A 24,862-nucleotide genomic window follows, 5' to 3' on the forward strand; every position below is an offset into this window, starting at 1 on the left:
AAAAGTTTAATTTAATAATATATATATATATATATATATATATATATATATATATATGTAAATTTATTAAATTAAACTTCTGTTGATGTGTCGTGAAATTATATATATATATATATACACACACACACATACATATATATATACATAATTATTTTAATATAAACTCACCTCTTGAGGTTGATTTTATTAATTAAACACACACACATATATATATATATATATATATATATATCACATTAAATTTTAAGAACACAAAATAGTCCTCCGGAAAACGATTTAAAAAAAATTAAATCAAAAGAGAAAATAATACTGACATCAAGAGGTCAGTTTTTATTGTAATTCATTAAAAATTCCGACCTCCTGAGGTCGGTATTTTATATTAATTTATTTTTACTCTTTAATTTTACCGACATACAGAAGTCGGTATTATAATTTTTTTGTTTTTTATTTTACACAAAACCTATTGAGAAAAAATAAAATATTGTTATTTATATATATATATATATATATATATATAATTATTTTAATATAAACTCACCTCTTGAGGTTAATTTTATTAATTAAACATATATAATTTAACTACACATCAACATATAATATATGTATATGTATACATACATATATATACATCTATGTATATATATATATATATATATATGTAATTTAATAAATTTACATATATATATAGATGTAAATTTATTAAATTAAACTTCTGTTAATGTGTAGTTAAATTTTTATATATATATTAATATAAACTCACCTCTTGAGGTTGATTTTATTAATTAAACATATATAATTTAACTACACATCAACATATAATATATGTATATGCATACATACATATATATACATCTATGTATATATATATTTATTTTAATATAAACTCACCTCTTGAGGTTGATTTTATTAATTAAACACACATGTATCACATTAAATTTTAAGAACACAAAATGGTCCTCCGGAAAACGATTTAAATAAAATAAAATCAAAATAGAAAATAATACCGACATCAAGAGGTCGGTTTTTATTGTAATTCATTTTCTGGGAAAAATTCCGACTTCTTGAGGTCGGAATTTGGTTTACCCGCAAATCGCAAACCGACCTCCGGGTGTCGCTTTAATTAATAGTAATTAGATGAAATAAAAATACCGACCTCATGAGGTCGGTATTTTAATTACATACTATTTAATTTTTACCGTCATTCGGAAGTCGGTATTATGAAATATTTAATTGAGAAAAATTCCGACCTTAGGAGGTCGGAATTTTTAATAAATTACAATAAAAACCGACCTCTTGATGTCGGTATTATTTTCTCAAATAAATATAAAAAATACCGACCTCATGAGGTCGGTATTTTATATTAATTTATTTTTACTATTTAATTTTCCCAACATACGGAAGTCGGTATTATAATTTTTTTTGTTTTTTATTTTACACAAAAGCTATTGAGAAAAAATAAAATATTGTTATTTATTTATTTTTTTAATACCGACATCAAGAGGTCGGTTTTTATTGTAATTCATTTTTTCCGAGAAATTTTCCGACCTCCAGAGGTCGGAATTTGGTTTTCCCGCTTTCCGCAAACCGACCTCCGGATGTCACTTTTAAAAGTAATTAGATGAAATAAAAATACCGACCTCCGGATGTCGCTTTAATTAATAGTAATTAGATGAAATAAAAATACCGACCTCATGAGGTCGGTATTTTAATTACATACTACCGACATTCGGAAGTCGGAATTATAAAATATTTAATTGAGAAAAAATTCCGACCTCCTGAGGTCGGAATTTTTAATGAATTACAATAAAAACCGACCTCTTGATGTCGGTATTATTTTCTCAATTAAATATAAAATATACCGACCTCTTGAGGTCGGTATTTTTATTGTAATTCATTTTTTCCGGGAAAAATTCCGACCTCCGGAGGTCGGAATTTGGTTTTCCCTCTTTATTTTGAATAAAAACCGACTACTTGTAAATACCGACCTCCGGAGGTCGGAAATTACCGACCTCCATTTGAGGTCGGAAATTTTTAGGTCGGTATTCACTGTTTTTTTAGTAGTGGAGTTTTGGGTTTGAACCCCAAATAACACAATATTTTTTTATTTTATTTTGACAGCCGCATACCATTATTCTTGGACACCCTTAGTAAAATTTCAGGCTCAGTCACGAGGGATGGCAATGGGGCAGTGCGAGGTGGGGTGAGGGTGGGGGTTGAACTTAACCCGCAAATTTTTTAATCCGCCCCACCCCGCCCCGCATAACTATTTTTTTCATTTTCAACCCGCCCCATCCCGCCTCGCATAAACCCGCCCCGCATAATTTTTTTAATATTTTCTTTTTCTAGTTATGTTTGATACTAAATATAAAATTCATAACAATAATTTTTTTTCATTAAGTAGTATTAATTTAATAGGATAGTGATTTAAAAATTTATTTTTTAGGGGTCAATTAGAAAACATGTAAGAAATTGTATTATTTTTTATTGACCCATTCTCATATACTATCTCGAATATTTTAGTTGATTTATATAAATTATCTTAATAAATAATGTTCTATCACTCTTATAACATGTAAAAAGTTAAAATTAAATTTGAACTCATATAAAATCACATATACCCGCAACCCACTCTGCCCTGCATTAATTTTAAAAAAACCCACTTCAACCCGCCTCGCATCCCACCCGCCCCGCACAACCTTAAACATGCCCCGCCCCACATAACCTTAAACACACCCCACCCCACCCCACCCCACCCCATTGCCATCCCTATCTGCCACTGGAGCCTACGGTAGTGAGAGATGCACAAAACTTTCATATCTTGGAGGACCCTCAATAATTTCAGATCGAGACCTCTTTACATCTAAGATAGGAATTCAAACCATATGTAATATTCATGCTCAATGCTTCTACTATTTTCTTTATACCATTATTATGTCTATCTCAAGTTCAAAGACCAAATTACTGTGTTTGAAATTATATAAATCTCATAGTGTTAAGTGCTAATTATTTTATGTTCTTACTCTTTTCTAAATTACAAGAAATCCTTAAAATTAAAGGACTCCGGATAAATATAGCAGACATGCGCGTGAATACATAAGTCACGATACATTGCTATTCAGGAAACCTGCGGATAGATAGCTTACAAATATACCCGAGAGGGGATAAGGATGTATTCGAGAGGGGTGAGATGTATCTGAGATGATAGAAATGTATCCAAGAGGGGATAGAGATGTATCCGTAAAAGAATTTTTGTAATTTTTTTAGATGGTAAGAAATTTTAGAGATTATGATAAAATAAGATGTGTATTTAGGTAAACCTAAATTTTATTACACCAACACATTGTTTACTAATCAAGCATACACTAATTAATTCCTTCATTTTAAATCATATATTTTTTATTTATTTTTTGTGATCATGAGATAGGAGTTTGACTCAATGGTAGTAACAACGAAAAGTGAAATCTCCATGGACTTTTGGTTGGGTAGGTATATTATGTGCATCAAAAGATTTTCTGTTAAAATACAATGGCATAAATGAAGCTTTGTTGCAATGATAATAACATAGATGAGACTGACTTTTAACTGAGGTCATAGTCCATAGATGATCAATTTCTAATAATTTGATAATATATTTGAGCTTTTTTTCCTTTAATTTATATTCCTTTCATTTCTATTTGTTTGTCAGATTTGAAATTTAAGATTGTAAAGAATATTTTTGAATTTTGTGATTTCAAATCAAAGATGTTGAATAATATATATACCAAAATTTCCTTTAATTTTGTGGTCTTAAACACGTCAAATGAAATGTTAAAATTAAATGATTGTAAAAAACAAAAAGAAAACATTCTTTTTTGAAATAGACTGAAAAGAAAACATACGAACAAATTGAAATAGACGGATTAGTTGCATTTTTTATTTGAGGAGATGAATGAAAAATTATCATAAAAATAACACATAGATCTGAATGAGACTTGCCGAGGAGGATTCATAGTTTTGGTTTCTAGTTCACGTGAGCTCAATATCTTTTTTCCAAAATTTTCACAATTTTTCTCTAGTACCTATATATATATAAATATTTGATTGCGAATGCTGTCATTATTATATATACCACTTTTATTCTAAAGGATGGAATATAAAACACTATTCACTCGTATGTGAGGACATCTTACCTTTCTCTCCCTCAAAAGGGATATATTTATAAAAAGGTTTTAATTTAAGTTCAATTCATTTTAAAAGGTCATTTGACATAGTATATTAGAGAAAATAATGTATATATATTAATTTTGTGTATTATTACTATCTTGTTTGATACATTTTGTATTAAAGTATGTATTTCTAATTATATATAGAAGTTCATGATATTAGTAATGCAAAGGGGTTTAATGCATGGATTAACATGATTAAAGACGCATGTGTAACGACCTGTTCCCATCGTTATAGAAAAATCAACAGAGGAGAATTTGGGGCTAGAAAAATTTTTCGTAGTATTTAAATTTTCCCAACCTTGTTCGGATTTGGACGAAATCGGAGTCATTGAGGCGTAGGGAAATCTAGTAACAATCGGGTGAATCATTTATGATTTTGATTACATGAGTAGTTAGATAACTCGTTAAGGAATCTGTATGACTTTATGGAATTGAATTCGGGCGAGTAGAAATCCCGGAATTGATTTTAGCATAAAGGGTATTTTACTGAGCGTCGTGGGTTAGAGGTATGTTGTGAAATGAGAATTTTCGAATTCTTGAAATAACTTTCTGTCTCGAGAATGCCGCTTTGGCGGGGGGTTTTTGCCACTCTGGCGTCACCGCTGTGGCGGGGTGGTGGCCGCTGTGGTGAGCCCGACGTGAATTAAAGTCGTTAATAAACTCCTAAACTACCTCATTATGCACTTTTCGACTTTTTGAGCTAAGGAACGACCCCAGGCGACTCTTACTCATTTTTCACCATTCTTGAGCCTAAAAGTAAGCTTTTCACTCCCCAAATTCATTTTTCAATTTGTAGGACGTAATAGAATGGGTGAATATTGATGGAAGAAGGTTTTGTTATAGATTCTATGGTGAAAACAACCCTAATTTGGATAATTGGGATCATGGGTTTGATCTACGGTTCATAGAATTGTTAGTAATCCAAGTAATTAATGATTGTTTATTGATTCTCGTATTATATTGATTGTTTGTAGACCAAGAACAAGCGGAACGAATCCGGAAAGGGAAGGATCAAGTTTCTTAGTGTTTCAAGCTTGTTTCGAGGTAGGTGATGGTTGTGATTCTATGATTGTGTGATGTTTGCTTGTTCTTGCTTCATTATGACACTTGTATATGTATGAATGTTGCAGTGTTGATCACACTTGTTGTAAATGAGATAGAGAATTAATGAATGACATGAAATCATGACTTAAATGTATGATCTTGATGATATACTTGTGATTGTGATTGTGATTGTGGTGTGTGAATGAGATCGGTTGCCACGTTTCGGCATAACTAACTTGGATTGGTTGCCACGTTCCGGCATAAAAATGGGATCGGTTGCCACGTTCCGGCATGCTAACTGTTTGGGTTTGGGTTCCATGAGAGGACCAATGATTTGATATAAAATGTGAAGTTGTAAGTTGTTCGTAAATGTTGATAATATTGTATATGTTGATATATATGCATGTGATTATATTGTTGTCTTGACTTGTTTATGTTGCACTAGTGGGATAGCCGCGTGATCCTACCAGTACACTGTGGTTGTGTACTGATACTGCACTTGCTCTTTTTTTTTTTAAGTATAGGGCATCATCAAGCGGCTACCGACAGACCTCGCTTAGGAGATCAGTAATCGTCACTTCGAATTCAAGGGTGAGCCAATTCTTCCGGGCTGCCATGGGATTCTCTTTCGTCTATGTCCACCATTTCCGGACTTAGACATTTGTTTTAGTTAGTTCATTAGTATGGGGTTGTATCCCTTCTTGTTAAGACTTGGATCATTGTTAGATGTTTTGGTATATTGACTTTCAAGTTCTAGGTTATTCTTCCGCATTGTTTAGTTATTGTTAGACTTTTGTTGGAGTTTATGGGAACTCCATATTTATTTTCTTAAGTGTTTGACTTAAATGCCTTAGTTTTTGGTTTAGTTGCTTGTTTTGGATTGTAGTAGTGGTTCTCTCATCGGAGTGTTAGTGTGGGTGTCAATCACGACGGTCTGAATCGTGATAGCATGTAATTGACCTTCAAAATCTTTTTCACCATATTTGTGGAGGGTATTTATGTAGACAAATATTATTTTTTTCTTAATACTATAAATATGGTGTGTATGTCCTTAATAAATGAAGAACTCTAAGATGTTGATAAAGAAGAAGAAGAGTAATTGAGAAATTTTAATACACTAAATCAGATTTAACCAACTGTAGTTGGTTGTTACAATTAACTATTTACTTTCTAACAGACCATGTAAAAATACTCTTGTACACTATTTTTTTTTAGTGTCCGGAGCCAGAAGGGTAACTTTTTTCTTTCAAAAAACCAAAATAGCATATCAAAATTATTTTTAACCAAAATGGTAAAATCGCTCCTTGAGCAATTTCCTTCTCACAAAATTGACTCTGTTTTTTTCCAAAATAAAATTCAATTAAAATCGCTGCTGGGCAGCGATTTTGTCAAAAAAAAAAATCGCTGCTCCCGCAGCATTTTTATCAAAAAAAATAAAATCAAATGTTGAAATTGCTGCTACAGCAACAATTTTATCAATTCTTTCTTTCAAAAAAAATTAGTGTGGTTAATTACATTGGTTAAAAATAAATAAAAAATTGTGAGGTTAAATATTAAAAATGACAAAGTAAAACTCAAACACCCAATTAATTCTTAGCAAAATACAAAATCACACTGCCGCATGAAACAATTAATATTAGTATATAATTAACCACCGATCGTAATTAGAAAGTAGACCAATTTTTACTTGAACATTATTGAGCATTATCAAAAAGGATTTTTCATATTAGAACGCAGACCAATGTAATTAACCACAAGAACTTATTAATTTTTTTAGGAAATCGCTGCAGGAGCAGCGATTTCAGTTTTTTTAAAAAAATATAAACAATTCGATAAAAACGCTGCTGGATCAGCAATTTCAAATTTTTTAACAGAATAGCGTCGTCAATTTTGTCATAAGGAAATCGCTCCGTCAGGAGCGATTTTGCCCTTTTGGTTAAAAATAAATTTGATATGTTGTTTGATTTTTTGTAAGAAAAAAATTGCCCTTTTGACTTCAGACTCTATTTTTTATATGGTACTATATTAGATTAACTTGATAATTTTTATTTTCGGAACATCCAAAGTACCAAAGTTACTAAATATGCAAATCACTAATTCATGAACTATGGTCTATGTTATTTCCTTCGTTTAAAAAAGAATGACTTGCTTTCTTTTTTAGTCTATTTAGAAGAGAATGACCTTTTTTTTTTTGTAACACTTTAATTTCATCTTTTCACGTGGCATGTTTAAGGCCACAATATTAAAGGACATTTTAATACATTTGACATAAATTTAATTTAGGACCACAAAATTGAAAAGTCTTCTTTATTTTCTTAAACTCCTTGCCAAGTCAAATTACTAGACCATTTTTTTTAAAACGGAGGGAGTATATACTTTGTCTGTTGGTTCATGAGCAGATATACAACAAATTTCTAATCTAGTTATTTTTGTTGTTGAAGATCTGTTCTGCACCAAATTGTCTCATGATGTTTTGGAATGCATGGTTTAATATTGTAGACAAGAAAATGGGATCATAGAATTTCCATAAAATTTTAGTGTGCAAATGAAAAAAAGAGACATGAAGGCGGTGTGTTTGGTATATAAGAAAATACTTTTAGAAAAATAAGTGAGCATTTTATTTATTTTCTTGTGTTCAGCATGCAAGTAGAAAATATTATCTTAAAAGCATTTTTATAAAATCTAGATAAATACTATTAGAGGTGAAGATAAAGGATAATTTTCATTGAGATTTTTGATAAAAAAAAAAATATCAAATTTGAGGTGATCTGGAGACCTGAGAGCATGCATAGTTCTGGTTTACTGAAAATGGGGCTTGAGTTGTGAATTCGAGGTTAGTGAAACTTTACGTTTTGGTGCGTACTTGTTTTTCAAACCTTTCTTTGAAAATGTGTTTTATTTGTCTGGTTCATGTGTTGGGACAATCGTGAGTTTGATAGAATTGGTGGCATTTGACCAGTTGTAGATATGTTACTTTGTGAAGAATATTGAAAATGATCATACCATGGCGTGTGTGTTACGACTGGAATAATTAGGTGTAATGCGGAAGCTAGCAAAGTAAACCTCGAAAGATCATGAGTAAGAAGACAAACGAGAAATACATCAAAAGACACAAAGATTTAATGTGGTTCAATCAATCGACCTACGCCTACAAATGAGATGAGCAATCCACTATAGTACAAAATATAGAGAGCAACAATCTCAACCAATTCACTCCGAATACAAGGAGGTTCAAAAATTCTCCCCCATAATCAAAGCTCTCAAAACCCTTAGGATTATGTTGTGAATGTTGATTAAGTTAGAAGGAACAAACCTATATTTATAGAGTCCTAAAACATTTCCTACAAGAAACGGGCTAGTCAAAATATTAAGCCTTTTCCTAAAAGAAAAACCTATTTATGGTAAGAAAGTCAGGGCAAATAAAATTCAACAGTGTGGACGTTGGACTCTTCCCTTTGCTGCCATGATATAGTTATTAAGGGCATACTTACGTTGTTGTAATATGCTAGCTAGGAACATACCTATGCTGCCCTAATATATTAAGAGTCTTGTACTTGTTGCCGAAGTATACTTTTGAAGCATTATGTGTTGTTGTGGACTTATTAGGATGGGAGGTATTGATACAAGTATAGTTTTGAGGCATTATGTGTTGTTGTGGACTTATCAGGATGGGAGGTATTTATCTCTTCCACAATATTTTATGACAAGCCGTGAGTGTGGATTAAGTTGAGATATGTAGTGTCCTTTTTGAATATTTATTTGAGCCTTATTGAATATTATATCATAAAATATATATTTTTGTGCATATCATTGCCATATTCGTTGTGTGGTTAAATTTTCTATCCTTATTTCAATACTATTCAAAAAGTCGAATTTAGAATTTTACTAAATTATATTTACGTATAACTCACTCCTTACCTGCATGGATACAAATATTGTTGGTGATAATGAAGCTAGTAGCTGACAATTATCCAAGAGAATCGAGTCTTTTGTAGTTCTCATATATGCTCCATGGTTAGTGTGGAATTCGGGCAAAAATTTCAAATTAATATTTTGAGATTTTAATTATTTATAACTAATTATTATATTATTCGAATACATATTTATTTTATTAAATGTTGTAAATTAATGATTAAGGGATGAAAATTGAATTGCCTGGCCGGTGGAGTGTGTCGGGTGCCAATCACATTTAGGGGATAGTTTAAAATGTGATTATATACTTTATCTATTGGTTTACGAGCACGTATTTTACCACAAATTTCTTATAGTTTGAAAAATGCGTAGCAGTAAAATAAAGAAATTCCAAAATTTCTCTTTTCTATACTATTAAGAATAAAAAATAGTCAGTAAGGTCTATATATTCGTCTGTGATTCCTATTGAAACACATATGCATCAAATTATCTCTTGATATTTTTAATTAATAATTTAATATTGTAGACAAGAACATGGGATAATATAATCCCCACAAAATATAATGGGATCATAGAATCCCCCACAAAATTTAATGGAATAATAAAATCCCCACAAAATTTAAGTGTGCAATTGACAAAAAAAAATGAGACATGAAGGGAGTGTTTGGTATGACGGAAATTGTTTTTCATATAAGAAAATATTTTTTAGAAAAATAAGTGGGTTTCTTTCTTATTTTTTTTCTTCATCTTAAACAAATTTTTATATAATTTAGATAAATACTATGAAAGGTGAAGATAGAGGGATGAGGATAGAGATAAGGTGTGTTGGAAGGTGAGGATTACTATCAATGTGGAATGTTAGTAACTTGTTTTCCAAACTTCCATTAATTAAGAAAGTCAATTTCTTCAATTTTAAAGAATATATTTTCATAGAGAAATTTTTTTAAATTTTTTTTGACCAATCGAACCTGAACCCTGAGACTCCTATCTCCTAATTATTAAGGGAGAAAAAATGAATATTTTTCCAAATTTATGTTATTTTCAAAGTTTAAATATTGTCCTTTAACGTGTCCAACGTGACAATTGAAAGTGATGAAATTTAAGATTCACCAAACAAAAGTTAAGAAGGCAAAGCAACTTTTGTTGTTATAAATTGAAGGTTCCAAAGATAGTGAGATGCACAAAACTTTGATCTCTTTGAGACAATTATTCTCTTCAATTATTTTAAATTTTAGTTTCTATTAGAATGGGAACTGAAAGTGTACGTAATATTTATGCTCAATTTTCTAGTTTTTCTTTTATATACTCATTCATTCATTCATTTTAAATCATATTAATACATATATTAATTTTTTTTTGTGTGATTATGAAATAGGAGTTTGACTCAATGGTAGTCGCAACAAAAAATGGAATCAATGCACCATCGTCTCCGAGGAAAAATATGTGTCTTAATTTGATTGAACCTCATGTTAAGGATAAAGCATCTTCTGAAGAATTGAATATGATTTTGACTCAATATGTAGACACATTATCCCAGAGGATGAAATATCATATAGGTAATCAGTAGATATACATTCTTTTTGTATAAATGCGGGAGATAAGTTTTCAGAGAGGTGTGTTTCTCAAACTAATACGTGATAGTTTAGATATAAAACTCACACTTTCAATAGTTTAGATATCAAATTTAAAAAAATGAGATATTTTAGATGTGTTTTTGACACTTCACTCAAAATAAAAATATAAAACCTTTGTACTTCTTACTGCAACTTCATATTATCGATAATATGACTCTAGATAGGAGGGGAGTGGAGGTCTTGTAATATGATAGAAAGTTAGTAGGCATAGAATGTTGTCTTGTCTTGCTTTGTTTTTTCTTAATCTATTATCATATATTGTGTATTGTGTTTCGATTATTATACTATTTTGTTATTGGTATTATTTCTTTCGTAACTTGTAGGCTCTACAGTGTTTTTCTTATTAACTAAATGTTTTCTCCTTTATTTTCCTCTCCTTTACTTGGGTTTGATGTAATCTTTAGGAAACAACATAAGGTCTGCGTACACTCTATCGTCTCACATTCCATTTAATGAAATTTTACGGAATGTGTTATTGTTATTATACTTTTATAAAAAAAAATAATGCATTAATTAAATATGTAGGCATTATTTATTTAATAAATGAGTTAGGGAGTTGTTGTCAAATAAAAAATTTATAAATTTCCTGAGTACAAATGTAATGTGCTGGAGGTCTATATTATATATATACTCCTTACAAAGAAATTAAAATATTAATTATTACATAGACTTTTATAGTGAATTTGTACTACTAGACAGTGTGTTTAGCGGCCTTTTATTAATAATATAATTAAAAGAAATTCAACAAAAATATGTACATGCAAAGAGGACTAGACATTATCTTACCAATTCTAATGAGGTAAGAAACCTCTACTAGTTAACTTGCATGAAGAAAATAAGAACTAGACAAAATTAAATATTTTATGATCTTCACCAGTTTGTATTACACTCTATGATGATATTACAAATTAAGATGTTAAAAGTAGTGCAAAAGTATAAAATCCATAATGAAATTTGAGTAATCAAACTCAAACTTCATTTTACAAAAGTTTTGAGCATTAGGTTATCCATTATATATGTAAATTTGATCTCTCTAGATTGTTTATATTACAGGTTATCCAATTAACCTTTATTATGAGCATCATGCTGCTTTAGCCCCACTCTTGCAATTTCATTTGAACAATTTTGGAGACCCCTTTACTCAGCACCCTACAGATTTCCATTCAAAAGATTATGAAGTGGCTGTTTTAGTTTGGTTTGCACAACTCTGGGAAATTGAGAAAGATGAATATTGGGGATACATTACTAGTGGTGGCACTGAGGGCAATCTCCATGGTCTTTTGGTTGGGTAAGTTTCACTTTCAGAGGCGAATCTAGTTACAAGTTGATCATCTGAATTCAATATTTTCAAGCCACGTATTATACTTATATGTATAATATGAAAAATATGGGAAATACATAAAATTAAGTTGTATGAATTGAAAAACACAATATTTAGGCATAACACCATGAGTCTAACATACCTATATTCACTTTCACAATTTGTGTAGAAGAGAGCTACTTCCCGATGGAATAATATATGCATCAACAGACTCACATTACTCGATCTTCAAAGCAGCAAGAATGTATCGAATGGAACTAGAAACTATTAACAGTTTAGTTAATGGGGAAATTGATTATGAAGATTTGCGATCAAAGTTACTTGTCAACAAGAACAAACCAGCCATCATCAATATCAATTTTGGTAGATCATATATACATATATTTAGATCATATGTGGAATACTATTAATATTTTTAAAAATTTATGTTAATTTATGTATTTGTAGGAACTACCTACAAAGGAGCAATTGATGATGTTGATATGATCCTACAAATACTTGAAAATTGTGGTTATTCCAATGATAGGTTTTACATCCATTGTGATGCTGCACTATATGGGTTAATTGTCCCCTTCATCAACCATGTAAGGATATTAGTCCATTATTTTCTTTTAAGGGAACAAATATAAAATGACACGTGTCTCTTTGTATTCATCAATAGGCGAAAATAATTACCTTCAAGAAGTCAATAGGCAGTATTTCAGTTTCAGGCCACAAATTTTTGGGATGTTCCATGCCTTGTGGAGTTCAAATAACAAGGAAAACTTACATTACTACTATCTCAAGAAAAGTTGAGTATATTGCCTCAATAGATAATACAATTTCTGGAAGTCGAAATGGTTTGGCACCAATATTCTTATGGTACAGTTTAAGCATGAAAGGTCATGTCGGATTGCAACAAGATGCCAAAATGTGCTATGAAAATGCTCGGTATTTGAAGGACCGGCTTCATAAAGCAGGAATTAGTGCTATGCTCAATGAGTTTAGCAATATCGTGGTGTTTGAACGACCTTGTGACGATAAGTTCATTCGTCGTTGGCAACTATCTTGCACAAGAGATATGGCACATGTTGTGGTTATGCCAGGCACAACAAAAGAAATCATAGACAATTTTTTCAAGGATTTAATGCAAGAGAGGGGAAAATGGTGTGGAATAACTTTGGCTCCTTGTCTAGCAGATGATATAGGTTCTCAAAATTGTCTATGCTCCTATCACAACATGCATCACTAAAATTCCTTTGGAATGATCTTGATTATGGAGTATGTTGGAGTGACTCAAAATTGTTATTAGAGTTTGAAAATAAATTTTCATGTATCTTTTTATTTGATTTTTTAAAATTTATATTTTGAAATGAGAAGTGTCTCATTATCATCTTGTTTGCAACAAATTTTGAATATGTGGAAAGTAAATCAATCATAAATAAAATCTGAAGAAACAAGAATATTATTGATAGAACAACTTGATTTTTCTCTATGGATTTTTCCGTGGTTCGAGGGCTATTAGTAATGTATTTCATGAACATAGGAGACCACATCATCTTGATCTCTTTATGAATATCTCATGAATTTTATGAAAATTTTGGAGATTTTGATCTTTATGAATATCCAAGAGACAATATTTGATGCATGTCTTCATGATCTCTTTGTGAATATCCAAGAATTGATGGGATATTCACGATGCCTCTTCAAGGAATATATTACCCTTTATATAGGCAAGATAATATTTGATGTTTTCATGATCTCTTTGTGAATATCCAAGAATTTATGACATATTCGGGATGCCTCTTTAAGGAAATATATTACCTTTTAAGTGTGCTTTCTATAATAGCTTAAACTTTTAGATGAGATAGTCGCACACTTTAACATGATATTAGAGCAGACAAAAGTCTTGTAATCGAATCTCACATGTAGAAAGTTAAAGTTAAGTTTGAATTTACATAAAATCACATATACCTGCAACCCGCTCCGTCCCACATTAATTTTTTTTAAAATCCACTTCAACCCGCCCCACATCCCTCCCGCAAGTGGTGGAGCCAGAAGTTATTTATGCCAGAATGAAAATTTCTCCTATTCCATATTCATGAAGACAACAACCGTACGGAAAAACAAAGGTACGGATATTACAAACAGGAGAAGGAAATTCCAAGAGGAATATCACTTCTCCATACTTACAAACTTCCAACCAATCATGTCATTCTAATGATTATACAACTACTAACTAACCAATAATTCCTACCAACTAATGCCATCAGTATTAATTGCAAACAAAATTAATGGAAAGAGGTATACATTTTGGTACCTGAAGCCATCTGCCCCAACGAGGTTTTCTGTTCACGGCGGCTGCTCTCATCAATTCTTATTTTCTCCCAAATTGTTACACCCCCATTAACTTATTTTCTTATATGGGTCGAGTGGTATAGGGTGTTAACTAAATTATGAACTTGACCCATAAGTAACAACTAAAATTAATTATTTAAATATAGCTAGACATTAGGAGTTTAAGACCTCTCTTCGGCCAACATTTATTTTTTCTTCATCTGATTTTTTTTTTAAAAATAAAATAGTATCCACTCAATTAATCACTATATTTAAGACTCATAACTGAAGATTAAAATTTGCAGTATTTTTCATCCTAATTAAGTCACTGCAGCCATTTATTTTATCTAATACCCCATCTAAAAATAGTTGTCCATCATTCATTTGACACATATCTTAAGAAATATTTAATAAATAATAGGGATAATATGACTAAATTATCCTTTGAATATATTAAATTTAATGCTTTAAAAAATGTATTAGATATTGAATACAATATTTACTACAAAGAGTAAAATAGACACAAAGAATAAATTATCTCTTGGTTTTTTAATTTGGACAAGCTAAGAATAGATAAACAACTACTCCCTCTGTCCCTATTTACTTGTCAATATTTCCTCTTTTAACTGTCCCTATTTACTTGTCAATTTTGATAAATCAACAAAGGACAAAAAAAAATTCCTATTATATCCTCATTTAAACTTCTTGAAAATTTCTAGTAAGTCATCCTTTTTGGAACCAGACAATACATTTGTTATACTTGGGGAGTTACATAATCCTTTAAGTTACCCATAAAGCATTTCATTAGTTTATGAGTAAAAATTTTGAACAATTTTTTTACTCAAAAAAATGGATAGAAATAAACTTGAAGTTTCAACTAATAATCCTATCAAAGTAAGTAGAAGGCTCACTTATATTAATTGAAGATCCAAAAATTATTGAAGTCAAAAATTTAAAAAGGAAAGATGAAGATCGAATAGAAGCATTAGAAGCATAGTGAAGATACAGAAAATTGTAAAAGTGTATGTTGTTTCCTTCCAATTTATTTCACTTGAATTCAAAGAAGTGGCTGTAATTTTGAAGTGAAAGTTGTCATAAATACAGTAAATAAACTTATGAACTTCCCAGAGCATTGATTAGTTATCTTGAGTGAATTTATTTTGGAATTGTAAATTTTACTATAAGGGTAAAATTGTAACTTCACTATGCTAATCATTGTTGCATTAATATGTGTGTAATTTCTAAAGTGGACAACTAAATAGGGACAGAGGGAGTACTATTTTTAGTATAGTGGACAATTAAAGATGAACTGAGAGTAGGGGTGTGCAAAAACCGAACCGACCAATAAATCGAACCAAAAAAATGTTATTGGGCTATTGAGTTTTTAATGAGTTTATAAAAAATAAGTCATTGGGTTATTGGGTAAACCGATAGCTCAATAAGACAGTAATAATTTACTATTTAACCCTTCCTAAATATTAAATATTAATAATTTAATATATAACTAGACACTCTGACTATATCATATTCTCGGTACTCTACCCACTTCACACTAGTCCACTTTATTCTTTAATGTTTACTCAAAACCTAAAGACTAAAGTAATGGTTCACAATTGTAGCTATTTGATTTTAGTTTTAGTTTTAGTCTTGTTGGACTATTTGATTTTAGTTTTAGTTTGTAATTGTAGGTTGTAGTTTTTGTAAGTTTGTAAAGGTCTTTAATTTGATTAACATAAAAAATTTCATACTATGTTTTGGAGGTGCATATAATTATAGCATTCGCACTATATTTTTTCTTATTGATGCAATTTCTCATTATCTTTCTTGTTTCACTATATCAGAGCAATTAGAGAAGTGAGAATTCATATAATATTTTATGGACATTTTTTTATTGGGTAAACCAAAAAATCAAACCGATAAACCAAAAATCGATAAAAAATATCTTATTGATTTGTTATTGAGTTAGCATATTTAAAAATCGAAAACCGATAAACCGAGCCGATAATAAAATTGAACTAAACCGACCGATACACACCCTAACTGAGAGAGAAATAAAAGTATGTATAATCGTTTATCTTCGTAATCAATAAAATAAATGCTATGTTATATAGGTTAAAAAGAAAGATTGGAGAAGTCTTCTACTTCCTTTGTCCCAATTTATGTGACACATTTCAAATTTTGAGATTCAAATAAGTCTATTTTTTTTACCATAAATCATTCACGTATCTTTTAATTATTTTGAATTGTCAATTATTATGCATTGTAGTACTTTTTATGTAGTTTACAAATATATAAATTTAATTTCAAAAAAATTGAAGATTTCATGCACAAATTTTCAGTCAAAAAGTAAAATATTTGACTCTTGAAAACAACAAATGTCACATAAATTGGGATAGAGGAAATTGTTTGTTTGTCATGTTGGTTTAATATTTTATCATGGATCTTTCCCGTTGATTTTTTTCAATTGTAAAATTCTACATTTTTAGTAATATATTTTTTTAAAAGTGGGAGGATTCGAATTTTTCTTCTCTTTAAACATCACAATTCTTTTCCAAAGCATTCAAATTAGACTAGAAATAATTTGGAATGAAAAATAGTAGCCAAAAAAAAATAAAAATCAAAAGCAAGTACGATTAATTTTACTAAAGGCACGTAAGAAAAGTTTTAAATATATTTAAGAAAGATACTATATACAACTAAAATTGTTGGATTAAAAAAGTATTTTATGAAGAAATCAATAAACGCAATTAATTATCTTAATTATGGTTAAAACTTAATTTTAATTTAATAAATTTCAATCATTATTTCAACCAAAATAAGAAATTGAAGAAAAAGGAGACAAACAAAATCCCCATTATCAAAATAAAACTCGTCCTATTATTGAATGATAACATCAAATTACTAAAACAATTAGTAGATGGAGAGTATAACCGGAATATTGAATAAACAACCCGGGCAATTATAATGAAATAATAAATCTTTTTAGGATGAGTGACAACACAATTATTTTCATATATACAATTAAGTTAAGAAAATTCTTACTATTAAAGTATATGATAATGAGTACATATGTTTTAGACTTGTTGACACTTTCTTTATGACCTTCATAAATAAGAAATTTATTTATTTTAAAATTTTCTTAAGTTGATAAATTTGAAAAAAAAAATGTTGGGATAGAAAATCTAACAATTTTTTTTACCTCATTTAGTATTGGAATTGTCGTAATAATTGAGAAATGAAATAGTTTTTAATTAATATAGCATCGTTTCTTATGTGACTATCTATTTTGTTGCCTCTTTTATATTCTAACGATTATCATGAACCAACATTATTACCTCTTCTTATATTTACTTTTCTTACTCTCCTTTCACAGTTTTTTTTCTCATTATTGAATATTTTGAAGTCTCTCAAACTGTCAAATCTTCTACATTATGCAAAATATATTATGTGTTTATAAAAAATAAAAATTATTTTTTGGTATCTTCTTCAAATTTCAAACACTAAAACTTATCAACACTGTTTTATTATCATTATATAAACTTTTCAATTTTTTGAATCAGATTTTATTATTCTAATATTTTATATATTTTTCATTGAAAATTGTATCGTTTACATTCTTACTTCATAATATCCGCATATATTATACCTCTGCAGACCTCATTTGTAGGATCACACTATGTTATAATTATTCAATTTATATATATATTAACCAAAAAAATAAGGTCTATAAAGTTGACTATAAACCCCAAACTTGTTGACATGGGCCTGAAAGAGTGTTGGAGCTAACAAAACAAATAGTTATAAAAGTAATTTATTCAATTACAGAATTAAAAACTATATGTGCATACATCAAAATTTTACATCCTTTATCATACCAAAATTTATAAAATGTAAAAATAAAATTTAGTAACTAATGTTTTTTTCAAACAGTCAAAAACACGAACAAAATTACTAATGTGTAAGAAAACATGTGTAATATAAAACAAAGATAAAGAGTCTAAAGTTATGTTCATTAATATTCGTGCATTGTATGAGTACGTATATTAATTTTAGCTTTAAAATAAAAATAAATATTTTTTTAATTCCAAACACTACCAATTATTTTAAAACTATTTTAACTTAAATGGATGCACCAACTTTGACAGGTGTTAATTAAATTCAAGATTCAACAAACAAGAGTTAAGAAGGCAACTTAATTCATTTGTTATAAATTGGAGGAGCTAAATGATAGTGAAATGCACAAAACTTTCATCTCTAAGAATGGGAATTCAAAGGGTATCAATTTTTCTAATATTTTCTTTAATTATCTATGTCTATCTCAAGTTTCAACCATACACTCATGATTAATTCATTGATCATTTTAAATTATGAAACATATCTTCGATTGAATCTTTTTATTTTATTTTTTATGAAATAGGAGTTTGATTCAATGATAGTTCCAACAAAAGGTGAAATCGATGCACCGTCCTCATCAAGGAAGAATCTGTGTCTGAGTGTGGTGGAACCTGATATTAAAGATGAAACGTCTTTTCAAGAACTAGACATGATTTTGACTCAATATTTGGAGACATTGTCCGAGCGGAAAAAGTATCATATAGGTAAGTATATATATGTATAGTCTTTCCATACAAACATAGTTACTTTTTACTCAACAAAATTATACAAACATTAGTGAGGTAATTTAATCTCAATTTTGTTTACGATGGTATTTGGCTAAGCTAATAAATAAATACCTTTTGATTTATTTACGTGTGTAATAAACATAAAAGTATTTATAAGTCAAAATTAATCAAAAGTTATATACATTAATATATCATCCCTAACTTATTTTACATCTTATAAGTATTTTTTATTTGGCCAAATAATGTTTTACAATTTTATTCATAATATCTTTGGTTATTTAATTTACAGGTTATCCAACTAACATGCATTATGAGTATCATGCTATTTTAGCACCACTTTTGCAATTTTCCTTGAACAATTGTGGAGATCCCTTCACTCAGAGCCCTGTGGATTTTCATTCAAAAGATTTTGAAGTGGCTGTTTTAGATTGGTTTGCACAACTCTGGGAAATAGACAAGGATGAATATTGGGGATACATTACTAGTGGTGGTACTGTGAGGGCAATCTCCATGGCCTTTTGGTTGGGTAGGTGTCATTTTCAGAGGCAGATCTAGTTTTTGAGCTACGAATTTATTTAGGCATAACAATATTTTCATAAGTAGAACAATCTAACATATAGTCGTAGATGTTTAAAGGGAAAATACTTAAATATGCCATCAAACTTTGAGAAAAAAATTAATCTATATTTGAAGTTTGACTCATCTATGTCATTTCTGTTTGAGAAAAAGGCTCATCCATATGCTATTATTTATTAACTGAAAAAGGTTACGGTTTTACAAAATCATTTTTTTACACGTGGTCAATTCTAATTCGTCCACGTCATTAATTAAATATTTTTTTAAAGGAAAAGACTCAAATATGCCATTGAACTTTGAGAAAAGGTTCATCTATGCCATCTATTTAAAATTTGACTAATCTATGCCATTACAATTAACAAATAATGACATATATGAGCCTTTTTCTCAAATGAAAATGACATAGATGAGTCTGACTTTTAATGGATGACATAAATGAGTTTTTTTTCTTAAAATTGGATGGCATATTTGAGTTTTTTTCCATGTTTAAACGATGTAAGTGTTTCATCACTTTCACTAGGCATTTGAACAATATATATATTTATGCAAAAGAGAGCTACTTCCTAGTGGTATATTATATGCATCAAAAGATTCACATTACTCGATTTTCAAAGCAGCAAGATTGTATCGAATGGAGTTAGAAACTATAAACACTTTAGTTAATGGAGAGATTGATTATGAAGATTTGAGATCAAAATTACTTGTCAACAAGAACAAACCAGCTATCATCAATATCAATATTGGTAACAATATATATTCTTAGATCATATATTAGCTTCACTTTGGTAAAGTAGTATATTACTTTTAACTTCTAAGTACGTGTTTATAGGAACAACCTTCAAAGGAGCTATTGATGACCTCGATTTCGTCATACAAACACTTGAATATTGTGGATATTCCAACGATAGATATTACATCCATTGCGATGCAGCCTTGTGTGGGCTAATTCTCCCCTTTATCAGACATGTAAGCTTACTTTTGTTCAATTTTCCTTCAACGATTTTCGATCAAAGTTACAATGACATAGTTTTTTCTATGGTTTTTGACAATAGGCAAAAAAAATTACCTTCAAGAAGCCAATTGGTAGTATTTCAATTTCAGGCCACAAATTCTTGGGATGTCCAATGCCTTGTGGCATTCAGATAACAAGGAAAAGTTATGTTAGCAGTCTCTCAAAAATTGAGTATATTAATTCTACAGATGCTACAATTTCTGGTAGTCGAAATGGCTTAACACCAATATTCTTATGGTACTGTTTAAGCACAAAAGGACATGCTAGATTGCAACAAGATTCCAAAATATGCATTGAAAATGCTCGATATTTGAAAGATCGACTTCTTGAAGCAGGAATTAGTGCTATGCTCAATGAGTTTAGTATTACTGTTGTTTTTGAACGACCTTGTGACCATAAATTCATTCGTCATTGGAACTTGTGTTATTTAAGAGGCATGGCACATGTTGTGGTTATGCCAGGTATTACAAGAGAAACCATAGATAGTTTCTTCAAAGATCTAATGCAAGAGAGGAATAAGTGGTACCAAGATGCAAAAGCTCTGCCTCCTTGCCTAGCAGATGATTTTGGATCTCAAAATTGTATGTGCTCCGATAGCAAGATGCATAACTAAATTCCTTGGAACCCATGACTTGAAATGGTCATGATTATCAAGTATGTTTTTACGCAGGAGTGACTCAATAAAATTTATGATCTAAATCCATCTAGAGTTTTCGAATAAATTTACATGTATACTTTGTTTGCTGTGTTTTTACGCCGAAAGTGACTCAATAAAATTTGTAATGTAGAGTATTTTCATGTATATGTTGTTTGAAATATTTTATTAACTTTTTACAATGTAAGGCATACTGTTCATATGTAACTGTAAAATTACTACTGATGCAAACAAGTAGAAGACATGCTTTGGTAACAGAAAAAAATGAGAGTCATACAGACAGATTTAATATAAAAAATCGAGGAGAAATCATGTAGATTTTAATCTCGAAATAGGATTAGTCACAAGGAACCGTGAAGTTTTTTTATAATCTTCAAAGCCAGTACCTGACAAATGAGTAGATACTATTTGCATAAATCATCAAAGACTCTAATCATCTCTATTTACAATTATGTTTCTTTCTCTCAAATATTAGTCTTTGCAGCTTTGGAGAACATAGCAAACCTCCTTCATTGATGGCCTACCAGACGAGTGGATACTAAACCATCTGCTCATGTTGCTTCTAGCATTAAGAAAAGAAATACTGAAGTAGTTTTGAAAACTTCTAAAAAGAAAAGAATTGTAGTCGAAGAACCTGAGTCTAATTCAGAAACAGAAACAATGATGAAGATTGACAACTATCAGGATAGTAGTGCTGATGCTAGTGATAATATTAAATCTAGTGAAGGGAAAAGTGATAGCGAGGAGAGCAGTAGAGACACTAGTCTAGATGAGGATAATCCCATATCCTTGTCCATTTGTGCAAGAGATATCTCTGGGAAGTTGTATGACCTAGCGACGTGGTTAGATGAGATCGTTTCCAGCAAAGATCTCTGTAAGATCAAGGATGGTTGTTTATCGTTACTTTAGAAAAATTATGGTTGAACAAAAGTTTTATAATGAATTTAAGGGGTATTTGCTTTAGACACTTGAGGCATATTTCAAATTATTTTAAGTTCAATGGACAGATGGTCCATTATATGTTGTTGCAAAGTATGAAAAATGATAAAAATTACATGAAATTTGATTTTGTGTGAATGATAAGCCTGCATGTTTTGGCATAAGAAAATTTGCATTGATTATGAAACTGAATTGCTCAGCATACCCCCGTGAATAAAAACTGACCAAAGTCGTTAGAAAAGGTGAGAATTTTCATTTCAAGATGACAAGGAACAAGAACATCACTGGTACAAAGTTGATGAGTTCAATCAAGGGTAACAAATTAAATAAGAAGCAGAAGTTGAAGTGCTCTTTAGTTTGGTTCGTCCACGCGATGCTGCTTGGCCATGATCGGCCTGAGATTGTGGATTCAAACCACATCAAGATGACAAATGATTTGGATTTCTTCAAAATTTATCCATGGGGAAAAGAGTCTTTTGATTTAACATTAACGTATCTGAAGAATCGTATTAATTTGAAGAAGTAGGGGGGAATATATGATGAAAAGAAGAATGCATCTTATGCTTTGTACGACTTTCTCTGGACATTTTTGGTACTTATTATCAACCACTTACTCGATTTATGATATAGTTTTATTTATTTGTGTAGTACATTATTGACTCTATTTATTTGTTTGTTGTTCTATGGATTTCAGGTTTGGATATATGAGGCTTTTCTACATCTTGAAAAGTATACTCGAAAGTCCTTGGATACTCCACTGCTCTTTCCCCGTTTACTCAGATGTCACACATCAAAGATTCATAATAGAGTTCAAGATGATCCATTTAAGTACAAATGAAGAAGTATGAATATATACATTTATATGTTATTATCTAACAATATTTTTAAATTAGTGAACATTGTGTAATATCTATATTCTTCTTTTTTAGATTGTACACCCATACCTTACCCCCCCCCCCCTTGCCCTACTGTCCGTGAGATGGAACAGAATTACATGACAACATTTAAGTCATATATGGATGAAGTGAAGGACATGACCATCGATTCCTTGAAGGCCCAATTGAAAGGTATGGCCGTCCTCACTTCAGCAGTAGAGAACGACGAGGATGAATTATTGGGTGATCACAATGCTAACCAATCTTGTGAGAATTCTATTTTTTTGAGTGGATAGAAAAATATACCAAGTAATTAGAAAGATAATAATATGTGTGAGTGTGTTGCATCCCTTAAGCAATCAATAGTGGAAGTTATTGCTTTTATACGAGATGAGAAATTGAGGAGAACCGCAAAAAGATCAAGAAAAAAATGTAGACTAATTTATATATTATTTTTTAAAAATAATTTATTTATATGAAGGCTTAGTCATTCATTTTGCAGCAGTCGATGAAGACTTTGCCGCTCCAAGAGTCGATGAAGACTTGGCAACAATTGATGAAGATGAGAACCTTGCATTAACAATAGTCAATGAGGATCAATGAGGATCTTGTTGCTGAAAATAGAAATGGGTGAAGTGGTAGAAAAGAAGAAGGAATAAGAAAAAAAAAATGAGAACACAACAGAAGAGGAAGAGAAGAAAGTTGAAGAAGAAAATGTAGAGGAACAAATAACAACTAGAGAAAAAGAGAAAGAACAAGAGGAGGAGAAGATGAAAGAAAAATAAAAGGAGAACCTGGAAGAGAATGTCACACCCCTATTTTCCCCAAACGAGGTGTTTGAAAAATAGAGTTTGTCCAATTAAAGTGACATTTTGAAAAGGGATTATTTTATTTCAGAGTTGCCACTTGGAATTGAGTTTTGGTGTTCCAAGTCACCTAATTTTTACCCCTAATCAAAAGGAAGTTGACTCTAATTTTTAATGGTCTGCGAACCAGAAATTTGGATAAGGAATTCTGTTGACCGAGGGGAAGGTATTAGGCACCCCTTGAGTCCCGTGGTTCTAGCACGGTCGCTTTTATTGACTTATACTTATCTTGACACGTTTTTGGATAATTTGTGTCTGTACGCCATGGTTTGTTTATTTTTTAATTGTTGAATTTTTATTAGTCTTAAATCGGATACATAACTGCATTCTCGATCTTAACATTTGGAGACATAACTATCTTCTTTGCATCACACCTAATAATCTATTTTTTTTATAAGTCTCTACTTTAGATTAATAAAATTTAATTATATTATTGGACAAGGTGCATCACTGCATCCTTGATTTTTTTTTGTCTCCAAAAAGATGCGCAACCGCATTCTTAATCGAAACAAATATTTTTTAATATATTTCTAAAACTCATCTAGTCATTAAAAAAAACAAATATTTTTCCTTTATACATAAAACTAAATAAAGTAAAATGAATCTAAATGCCTAGGATACAATATAAAATTTTGGATTATTTTGTATTTATTTTTATTTTTTTAATTATTTATTTAATCTTAAATTAGACATACACATATTATATATTTTATTTTTATCTTAAAGTTAATGAAAAAAAAAATTAGGCATACACATTCTGATCAAACAAAACAACAACGAATTGTAAAAAATAAAACTCATTTTTTTTATAAAATAAAACAACAATAATTTATTTATTTATTTATTTTAGCCTAACTATACCTACTTTATCATTATTATCTAAAT

The 24,862-nt window shown here is 30.1% G+C and overlaps 1 protein-coding gene and 1 pseudogene across 2 annotated transcripts; both read left to right on the forward strand.

Moving 5' to 3' along the window:
* Positions 1-10,518: 10,518 nt before the first annotated feature.
* On the forward strand, positions 10,519-13,570 carry LOC125838875 (histidine decarboxylase-like; annotated as a pseudogene). The gene is made up of 5 exons (XR_007443626.1): positions 10,519-10,717; positions 11,849-12,083; positions 12,286-12,479; positions 12,564-12,700; positions 12,778-13,570. The product of XR_007443626.1 is annotated as a histidine decarboxylase-like (transcript).
* Positions 13,571-18,692: 5,122 nt separating this feature from the next.
* LOC125838520 (histidine decarboxylase-like) lies at positions 18,693-21,432 on the forward strand. Its single transcript, XM_049517567.1, is given in 7 exon segments — positions 18,693-18,707; positions 18,850-19,030; positions 19,344-19,549; positions 19,552-19,580; positions 20,183-20,373; positions 20,460-20,596; positions 20,683-21,432. Coding segments are annotated over 7 exon segments (1,332 nt in total). The 3' UTR covers positions 21,256-21,432.
* Positions 21,433-24,862: the final 3,430 nt, after the last annotated feature.

The sequence above is a fragment of the Solanum verrucosum genome, unplaced genomic scaffold, assembly GCF_900185275.1.
Source record: "Solanum verrucosum unplaced genomic scaffold, falcon-dt-bn FXZP01000182.1, whole genome shotgun sequence".
Taxonomy (NCBI): Eukaryota; Viridiplantae; Streptophyta; class Magnoliopsida; order Solanales; family Solanaceae; genus Solanum; species Solanum verrucosum.